Raw genomic sequence first — 11,206 nt, 5'->3', positions numbered from 1 at the left:
TGTTTAAAGTCCATTTTGTATTGCTGCTCATATTCCACAGTTTATTTCATGAAATAAATGTTGCAATTGTTCATTCCTACCACTATCAAGAAGTCTCTATCTCCAATAAATTAAGACGAATAAATTTCTTATTCACAACAGATCAGTATTAGCGGCGGTATTTCAAGTCGTACACTTCTGATACCTTCCAAAGCATCTTTTAAAAATATTCAAGGTGTTTATTATTACTATTTTGTAATTAGTGAAAAGCCGGCCCTATATATCAAAAGGAATTCAGTTGCCTTATATCGCATACTGTTTAGAAAAAAAATATTATACCTGTATTATCTTAATCATTTCTTAACTGACAGCAAGCTAAAATTTTTATCTGTTTTAATTTTTCTCTATATCCGATACATATTATACAACATTCGCTCTTTGGCCCCAAACTATTGCTTTATCTTATCAACATGTTAATTGCGTTTTACTTTGAAGAAAATCATTTGAATCAAAGGTATATTTGTAAAAGAGTTTTCACTGAAAAATTCTGCATATACCTTTTTTGATAACATTAGATATGCATGATTATCTATTTAGAACAAGTTTTTTTTTAATTTAAAAAAATGACATGATGCAATATGTTGATGTCAGTAAATCAGATAAAGTTTTAGTTTACCAATTACCGAAAGACACTTGCCTACTTAACGATTGACATGTATTAAACAATCTAAAAATGTATTACTTAAAGCCTTGTCGTATGTGCTCTTACGGTAGGTTCATGTGTGGATTTTATAAACAAACAAAAAAGGGGGGACATCTTGCAAGACATGCAAGTGCATCTTACAATTTTGGAATTTAGATTTTTGCACATAATTTCTTCTGATTTCAAAGCATTTTCTAGCTTTCATGGTATCAAATACAAAAGATAAAATATGTTTTCAAAACGCTATTCATTTGTTTCGCCCAGTTTAGACAATGTATACACCAAATCAACAATATTATAGTCATCCTTTTCTTCGGCTTATTTTGACGTGTCAGTATTAACTTATTTAATTACGGATTTATTTCATTACATGTATAAAGAAAGAAAATAATTTTTAAACAATGCAAAATTCTATAATTGTCCAAGCAACTGTCGTGAGGCAAGATCAACATCGGTACGAATGACTTGCAAGTGCCTTATTACGCGAACGTTTTAAGCCGCTCTGAACGCAAACATACGTCTCTTCAACGATAATAGCCATAGAGAAGTGTGGTTTCTACGGGCACTGCATGTTGCGAGTGGCAAATCTCCTCCAAACAATATTGTTCATTATGCCTACGACTTGCATGTTATACGTTCATTTGTCTTACTTTGCACTCTCTATCACTTAAACACGATTTTAGCGCTACTATCAGCCACGGGAGCCACGACTGGCAGATACGCACGCGCATGATCACAAAACACATACGGCCAGTTGTGACTGAGGCTTAAAACAATTACTGATTTGATTACTACCAGTATTCTTATTCGCCCCTTCTTTCCTCGAAACTAGTAGACAGCTAAAATAATTCGTGTTTAAAGAATGAATATAATAAGACAAATCTGATTCCCATAAACGCCTGCTAAACTTTTAAATCAGTTTTTAAAATTCTTGACAATACTTTTTCGATTAAATATGCGAATGTCCGGATTAGTTTGATTAAATTTTAGTTATTATAAAAAAGTTTTCTTGGAGAAAATAAAGTTGATTTATAAAACATCGCTCTTTGTTAAATAATCATTCTAATAATTCAAAAAATAATAGCGGTTTTAGGGCTTTTTATGCTTCCTGTATTAAACTCACCAAATATCAGCATCAAAAAACAATGTATATAAAAAAATGACAATTAAACTTCGAGTTGATACTTACCGACGCAATGACTCGGGGTAAAAAAAGTTGAAATGATTACAAAAACATAGACCGTTATCGGGTTGTACATTTTCAACTTCTGTTACAGGGAAACTTAAAGAAGCTTTATATATTTTAACTGCATGTGACATGTAATTGATACCGTTGGGTTTCATGTTTCAAGGATTGATATGCTGTATTATTACAAAGTCAACTAGTATTCAAAATGGGGATACGACTTTTACAGCGCACTTTAAAAAAGTACGCATTTAAAAAAATAAACTTTGTTTACCTGTTACAGGGTTCCTGGAAAATGATAAGATGTTTGGGAAGAGAGACACGGGGCTTTATTCAAGTAAATGATTTAAAAGACAAATGAAGCCCATGACTGTATCTTTGGTTGTCATATACCTATCCGTAGTTCCAAAGCTCAGTATATTATATTTGGCCGTATGTTTCGCGGATCTAGACAATTTTATTCGTCATGTGGGTTTTGCTTTTCCAGCGCGGGGGGGGGGTGTGGTCTGATGCCTATCTGTAGTAATTTTAGTATGCAGACTCAATAAGCTTAAATATTCCCAATCCCACATCTTCTTTATCCGCTCATGGAGATAGTTATTCAAAAAACGTTACAACAATGAGTATCTACAATTGCAAAAATGCTTACTTATATGAACCTATAGCAAAGCGAAAACGTTCAAATCTGTTTGACATTTTAATGACGTCACAATGAAAATCGTACGCGCTTATCCCTTGACAGTTACATTATTTTAAACATTACAACCGTAAATATAAATAATAAACCCAATGGCAAAAAGCTCACCGAGATATGAACCTTGTTGGTGCCTTATCAAATCTTTTGTTAAGCCATTCGTTCTTCACATGATTCGATCACGTGATCAACCAAGTTCATACTCCGGTGATCTTTTAAACTTGCTGTTCATTATTATTTTTTGTAATATAAGCATCCCTTATCCCATGTATTGTACATGTATACATACTCAGGTCATAACTTATTCATACGGACATTTTTAAACCTTTCAAACTCCTCTTACCAAGTAAAACCTTAATTGTGAGAGAATTTATTCGCATTTATTTTCAAATACAAAGATCTTATTGTATATATTCAAAGGTAAAATTGACATAGAGTCCGTTAGCTTAGAATTCCGGATGTCATGTGTTGAGAAAAATGAAACTTAAAACAGGTTGGCACACGAAATACTAGTAAATTCAATTATCTGAAAATCACTTTGATTATAAGATGGGGGCCGAAAATGCTCATTCATTTTCTTTTTAAATATGTGTCCCCAAAAAGAAATAACTTCCCTAAAATAATGGCTAAATTTTTGCATGGAAATTGATTATCTTAATAAAACAAACAACTATTTATAGTATGAACTATTAAATGATTATGATTTCAATACAGTATTAAGTTTAACACATTTAGTGACTACAAAAGTAATATCAGAGTCAAAGTTTAAAAAACCTTGCTTTACTGATGGCTTCAAATGCCTGTACATTATGAATACAACATCAAAGGTAAAGATTGTTACAAAAGTTTGGAGTAATAAAATTATAACGCGAATGAAAAGGTACTTGTAATGACATCCAAAACTTTGCATACAAATAGCAATACATATATTGTCCATTATAAAAGGGAAAAAAATGAAAATGACATAAAATAAGATAATTTTAGGCAAAAATTGGAATTAATTCTTTCTTTACTTTTATGAAATATATGCTTAATATGCCTAAATATATCCACTGAAATATCAAAATATTTTAAATATGTTTTTCAGAACAGCATGGATAAATCGTATTACACATATTATCTGGAAGTTTTATCTGCGCTGAAAATGAACAAGCTAAGTAACAATACTCTAAAACTATTCATTTATGAAAATTGTTCGTTTTCTTTTTGAAAAACTTTCCGCCACAAAATATAGTCCCTTACTTTACTTTGTTAATATGTAAATTTCTTTTCACAGTTAAAATTAATATCGGTTTGGCATTGTTAAATTTAAATACAGAAAGGAAATTAATTCATGATGCAAGGTGAAATAAAATAGTTACCAAAAATAAGAAGGAACCTCTTGAAATTTGTTGGCATTTATTTCTCCAGAAAAGTTTTAGTTTGTTGTTATTCATTGTATCAATAAGAAAAAAAGAAGCTATAGCCAGGCACACACCTAAGCTAAATCTCACTATAGTTCCCTCTCGGCCAAAAATGCTCTGCTTTGAATATCTATTTCGTTTAATGTATTTTTGAGATGGTTCACGGTTTGTTATTGTCATTTTTTCATTGAAATAATACATGTATTTTGTCTGTAAATAACTCTCTAATTATGTAGTCATTGAGTACAAAGGTATCTGTGCTTAAGACTACAAAAGGATGAGTGGTGCAAAAAGTACAATTATATCGCCTTGTCTACGTATAACGCGAAAAAAATGAAAACTTATCCGATGCAGTAAAAGCATATACGTTAGATACGTTTGATGTTTGACCTCTTAACCCAATTAAGTAATATATTCCTTAAATAGTTAATACCAACAAATATATCAGGACTTTCAACTTAAATATCAGGTTACTTGTACATTAATAACTTTGACACGGTGTAGTTTGTTTACAAGTAATAAAAAATGGTGACTCTTCATTGCGACATGACTTTGACGTACTTCAATTTCAGCATTTTATCGGTTAAAAATTGTTATATATACATTCCAATAAGAACAAGTACATTTAATATAGAAGTAATGGAAATATTGTGACATAGAAAAATGGCCTTTTTTTGGGGTTCTCGTCCATACAAATTGATTACACAAAATTATACAATACCTGTACACATTTTGGAAAATACTTATAGCGTGAAAATAATCGGAGGAATTTTTTTGATGTCGAAAAACAAATAAACAATACCATCAGCCCCTAGAATAACAAGACAAAGAGTTTATTTTATAAGTTTAATAAAAGCGATGTTGAAAAATCATTGCGTTAAAAAGCCTAGTTTACAATAGCACAATGAAGTTTATTTTTGATATTACATTGCCTAAAAATCATCTTTGATCAAGTACACGTTGGTTATATTGCAAAACATGAAATATGTATTTAGTTGAAATAGAAAACAACAATTATGACAGTGAATCATCGAGTGTCGATATCAGCAAACAACATGTTCTGACAATGATATGAATGTTGATTTCATCTGAGAGGAGGAGTATGAGCCTCGCGGTCCTTTATCTTAGTTAGATTAGCAAATTGCAAAACACTGGGATTTTCGTAACTTGAAAATATCGTCAGGAAGTATGACAATCGGAACCAAAATCGCGTAGCGTTTAATTGTATAAAAAGTGTCAAGTGTCAATTTCTTCCTCTAACATTAATATACAGAATAAACAAAACATTAGCAGACTTGATCTTTTCACTTTTCAGCCAGTACCGAAAAAAAGATAATATTTATTTGTGAATATTAAGCCTATTTTTAATATAAGCAATTTGAATTTATAATTTGAATATAACCAAATTATTTTTAGCATGCCTTGATACAAACATATTTGTTTATTTACACTACATATCGGATTTTCTTTACAATGCCTGTACGGTTCTCTGCCACAAAGAGGTTGTCTTTGGTGTCCACGCACAAGCCCCATGGAGCACGTAAGTTACAGTTGTCAATGTAGGAGAGAAAGTTTCCGTCTTGATCTAGAATATGAACACATTCGTTGTTAAGATCTGCTATCAGGATCCTACATTGGCTGTCCGTAGTTATTCCGCACGGAATTAATTGGACCTTTGTTTTACGTGGAAAACCAGTGTAGGTAAAACGGAGTTGTCCGGACCTACTAATCACAACAACTGCACATTTTCCGTAATCAGACACACAAATATCTAAATTTCTGTTCTCACTGATGTATTTTGTGTTTCCTTCAGTTGAAAATAGTGGTTTTCCACTATCATTAAATTGAATACTTTGTTTCATTGTGGAGCCATTTTAACGTAGTACTTTTGTTTGTCTACAATCATCACTGTTCATAGCAACCAGGAGGTCACCGGCAGAGGTACAACAGACATTCAGAGGTTTCCAGCCCCGAAGCCTGATCACTGCCCGAACCTGTCTATCTCTCACTATATTCACAGTTCTGTCTTTGTAATCAGCATATACTAAATCCCCATTCTTTATCGCCATTATATCGTATGGTGTGTTCTCTGACTTGGTCTGTATAGTCTTCATTAGTTCCCCTTCAGGTTGTACAAACTCATGATTTTACTGTTATCGCCACAAGTCAAGATTTCTTCATCACTGTAACAGGAAATACTGTTTAACCATTTCAAGTGCCCTTTGTATTGTGTGTTTATGCTTGTGATTATCTGTGGAACACTACGCAATGGTTTAAGTGAAGAAGACCCTGATCTTTCGTGTTCCTCTGTTGTAATGCAGTACGCCGACAGTGAACCAAATTGATCGAAAAGTCGTTCTGTGTCAATATTTTTAGAGGTGAAGTTAGGTAGAGAAACCTTGAGTTTACCTGACAGTCTTGTAAATTCTGCATTTTTTGAATTGTAAGCAGAAACAAGATTGATATCAGTAGAAGCTAGCAGCTTTTTAAGATCAGCAATGCTTTGAATTATTTCGGAAATGGTGCTTTTGATCTCAAGCTCCCATTTATTAAGGACGGTCAGATGTTTTAAGTCCATTTCATCGATTTCTGACTTCAATTTCTTAACAATATTTTCAATTTCTCTACGCCAGATTTCTTCATTTCTGTTGATTGCTGTTTTCAAATTTTGTGAGTTCTTATGCATGTTGTCTTTTTGAACTGGGATATAAGATTTGATTTCTTGGTATTTTGGATAAATATATTCTTCTAGTTCTTTTAAATCTGTCTTTAAGGCGAATTTTTTGCTTTCTAGGCTGTCGAAAATGTCTACTACATCGTGAGTGAGGTGCTTCTCAGAGAAAACGCAAAGTTTACAAATTGGAATGTCGCACTGTTCACAGTGATATTCACATATTTTCTGTAAGTGTTTCTGACATTTAGTACTCGCTTCTTTCTTTTCAAATGGCAACACTTTGTGTTCCTTTGATTCATCTAGTAAATGTTTACCCACACAGGTAATACACAGATGAGTGCCACAAATCTTACAGGACATAGATGGACCCGGGGTCTCACATAAATTACACCGTAATACATCTTGTGCACTGGGATGGGGGTCCATGGTATTTTTTTTCTATAAAAAAAGCTCCTGAAAGACAACAGTCAGTATGATTATTTTACACTTTCTTTTATGTAATTCTTTTTGAGAGTATGTATACAAGCAAGAACTTTGGATTGAATATTACGTAAGCAAATAATAAACAAGTTATGTCTTGTCATTTGTCTATAAATTGATTAGCCTTACAATGCCTTATTGTAATTTTGTATCATATATTGAATTGAATAAATATGGTGAACTTCCTACTCAAATGAAAAATATGTTTACCATTTAATGCGCAATTATCACTGATTGAACGACGATCTCTTGGAAATTCTGAATTGTGTCACGTGTAACTGTATTCTAAGCGTTTATCTTTATTTTATAGAAACTTTAACGAATGTTTATACATGTAAATAAGCGACAAAAGACATTAAAATCTAATCATAAAACTAGAGTGACGAAGTAGAGAGCTTGTGTCTGTGTATACATATCGTCATTAGTTAAATTAACTTAGGCACCTGAGTGAAACCTAGCAACTGATTTATACTTGACGTTGATAAGGAAAATGTAGCACGTTATATAATATACAGTCATTGCGTTCAAATTACTAGTCAAAATCCCATTCAGAACACATGTTATAGTTTATATAACTTCATACCTGAATTCAATATGGCTGGTCTAGAGGGTATTTCCTTTCTTGGTCACGAACAAAATAATTGATTTCATGTCAAGATCAAAACTTGTTCTTCATAGTAACTGTGATCAGTGATGTTAGATTTAGGAGTGATATCGGACACAAAACAACAAAACTGGATGCCAAAACATGTGGCCTTTGCATTCATTTACAACACAAACATATCTGAACTCTTAAACAACTCCTCTTTTTTGACGCAGATTGAACATTACACTGGTAGTATAGGTGTCCTTGTAGAGGGGTGATACATGTGTATTTTTATCAATGTTTACCTCTTTTGATAAAGAACTAGCATTGCATTCACACTATCCATGTACATATTGAAACTGTTATAATCAATTTAATCTATGATCAGATGTATATGGGTATAGTCCACTAATGCATTTTCCATAGGCGGAAATGTTAACGTTAGGGTTCATAGCTCCGGCCTTAATTTTCTTTCCGCAACGAGGGACCTCTTGAATGAAAGCTCATCCAATAGTCTTTTTCATGTTAAAATTTCGTGGTGTGAAGTCAGATTCTTTTTTCCGGCAAAATGCGTCTGTATTGAAAAACTCTGAAAATGAAAGTAAAAGTAGGGAATTTCACATTTTTGGAAAGGGTGTACATCAACATTTTCAGTTCTTTTCTTTAACTGATAATTCAAATTTGACACTTGCTTTTAAAATTGCAAGCCTCTTTTCTGACATGTGTCAAGCATGCTGATTTAAAATGTCCAAATAAATGTATATACACTCTGCAAGTATAAGAACTATTTAGCTTAAAGGCACTACTTTGTTGTCTTACCGATTCTAAAAATAGTTAGAGGGATATATCCATATATATGATGGTTTATATTTGTTGTTGTTCATAAGTATGTGTGGGTAGTATGTTATACTAAACACCAGGTTTTAACGCCCAGGTTTTCTTTGTTAGATGCTCTCTCCTCCATCTCCAGGGCATATTATCCTACATTTTTTTTTCGGAATCTAAATCACAAAAAAAATCAAAGGCCCGTGTGTGCTCTGCCTCTGTTCTGTAATTTGTCTTAGGATTTTGATTTTTAACACCGTTTGTCATCACCATATGTCATGTACCTCAACAAGCATGTGTCCGACAACATTTCATCCTATACTAAAGTGCACTTTTGCACGATGGAACGTCAACTACAGCCATGCTGTATATATTTTACAACTGTTGACATCCATTTTGGTGTAAAAAGTATGTACTCTTTATTTTTTTGTTTCTAGTTAAACAAAAGAGAATAAAAATAAAGCTTTATAGTTTAAGCAATCGCTTGGCCTGGATTCGCCGCACCCCAAATTAATGGGGTGCAAGTTCAAATTCAATAAACGAGTTTGTTCAAAACTATATTGCTTTTTAAATATATACATGTATAAGTGCCTTTTTACTCCGTATTTCAACTCTAACACGAAACTTGCATTAAAGTAAGTAAACAAAACGTATGATTTTAATTTTCTTTATTATAAATGTTTGTTTTCCGACACGTAGTATATTGAGGTTTTTTAAATCTTTTGAGTTGTTGCCTACGTCGGGTATCTCGACCATTGACTTATTTATGTAACGTCGTATACGAAATATTTCATAGTTTTTATTAATACTTTCTTCAATTATCTGTTTGAGTATCTTCTGTTGATGAACATTGTCGCCAAAATGTGTCATTTAGAAGGGGAAATATTTGTGTTGTCTCGATAATTTCCTATCTACCCTCGTGCATATATAAATACTACACTGTACTTTGGGGTGAGGGGGTGTCGATGAAAAATAGAACCCGAGCAATTCGGTGTTGTTGTTTTTTTGCTAAAAAATATGATGAATAATGTGATTAAAGAAAAGGTTTAAAGGAAATACAAGTAAGTTACAGCAACATAATTATATGTAGAAGTATAGCCTTAACATCTATGTGTTGAATCATCTATATTTAATACAAATTATTTCTATTTTAGCAAGGTTGCAATAAATCGATTTCTCTTGGACTCAGCAGAAATGTGATCAACTCTCGATGCTGTATAGCTCAAATGCTAGCGAAAAATTTCTGTAAAGGCAATTGGCCCAAACCAACAGGCAGAACCTTCATGATTTGCAACTTTCTTTTAGCAAAAAGAGAAAGTTAAAAAATGATTATCTACTATTAAAAATAAATATATTGATAATTACATAAACCAATTATTTAAAATGAATTTTGGTGAAATAAAAAAGGACACCATCCCAGTACAACTAGGTATGTTTGTCAGTCCTAAATATGTCACCTATAATATTTGTTATATCATTACTCGAAACTAAGGATCTACAGTATGGGCATTTATATTTCCCATGTCTAAACCAACCTTTGATGCAATCGATGTGAAATCTATGATTGCACTTAAGAAGCCTACAAGTTTTGTTATGAGCGTATGTCTCTACGTTGTCACTTGGATCTAAGAGGCATATTGCACAGAGAGTCATTTTCCTATTTTGGTCTATATTTGTCACAGTTGCAACCGGGAGACTACCCCAAACACAAACTCCTGATTCATTCTATATATGATGCATAAATGTTATATCATTGGCTACAAAAATTGGTAAATTTGAATATTTCTAATACGAAAAAAGTTTTAATTTCAATGTATTACATTCAATAAACACCTTAACAGCGTGATAATGTGAACGTTTGAACATTATTTTTTCTTGTTAAGATAGTAGTCTTTGTGAATGGTCATTATAGGAGATTATTGATGTTCCCGTTTCCCCATTGAAAAAAATTGATACAAATCAATTTGACAAAGATAACTCTTCTAATAAATAACGTATTTATCATAATGATCTGAGTGCATGTACAGCAGTATGTTTATTTCTAGTTTCGTTTTATTTGGTATTATAGGTATAAAAGCGGCAAGGGTGTAACACAAGAATTATTTCTAGAAACAAGAAAAAAGAGATTTCCTATAATTGTGTAAAGCTGCACTAGGTGTATATTTAAGAAGTATGATTAATATCTCAGAAATGTACTTACCGATTGGCGAGTGTTTTTAACATTATTTTGTTGCTTGGCAGTTTTTCATCAACTTTTCACAACAAGATGGTTTTAGCGATGTATCTGTTTCATAACAACTTATCAATAATTTTGAAAAAGAGTGGGTGCCAGGGGTTTAATTCAGTAAAGAAAAACATCAAGATATATGGCGTATGACATACATGTACATTAATATAAAATTACGGTCCCATATAAACATATGACTGTATCTCAGTTGATCTTTACACCCGGACGCCTTTATTCAAAATAAGATGGTTTGTAAAAATGAAGCTTACATGATACAAGTATCTGAATGTTTATATTATGTTACATATAATATTTTTAAAATTGTATAAAGTGTTGGTGTTGGTTTTTTCTTCTTTCTATTTTTTTATTTATGCATTCATAATGATTAATTAATACATCTTTAAATTATTAAATTATTCATTTTTGGGAGTTGATTTTAATCAACTCTC

General features: G+C 32.1%; 1 protein-coding gene across 1 annotated transcript; it reads right to left on the bottom strand.

The window, feature by feature from the left end:
• Window positions 1-4,721: 4,721 nt before the first annotated feature.
• On the bottom strand, window positions 4,722-8,291 carry LOC117691796 (E3 ubiquitin-protein ligase TRIM36). The gene is made up of 2 exons (XM_034478532.2): window positions 7,703-8,291; window positions 4,722-7,092 (listed from the first exon to the last, which is right to left on the bottom strand). Exon 2 carries the CDS (start codon window positions 7,063-7,065, stop codon window positions 6,079-6,081), a length of 987 nt encoding a protein of 328 aa, XP_034334423.2. The 5' UTR covers window positions 7,066-7,092; window positions 7,703-8,291; the 3' UTR covers window positions 4,722-6,078.
• Between the last annotated feature and the right edge of the window lie 2,915 nt (window positions 8,292-11,206).

Source organism: Magallana gigas, chromosome 9, assembly GCF_963853765.1.
Source record: "Magallana gigas chromosome 9, xbMagGiga1.1, whole genome shotgun sequence".
Lineage (NCBI taxonomy): Eukaryota > Metazoa > Mollusca > Bivalvia > Ostreida > Ostreidae > Magallana > Magallana gigas.
The sequence above is the reverse complement of the archived record's forward strand: the minus strand, read 5'-3'. Positions and strand labels throughout refer to the sequence as shown.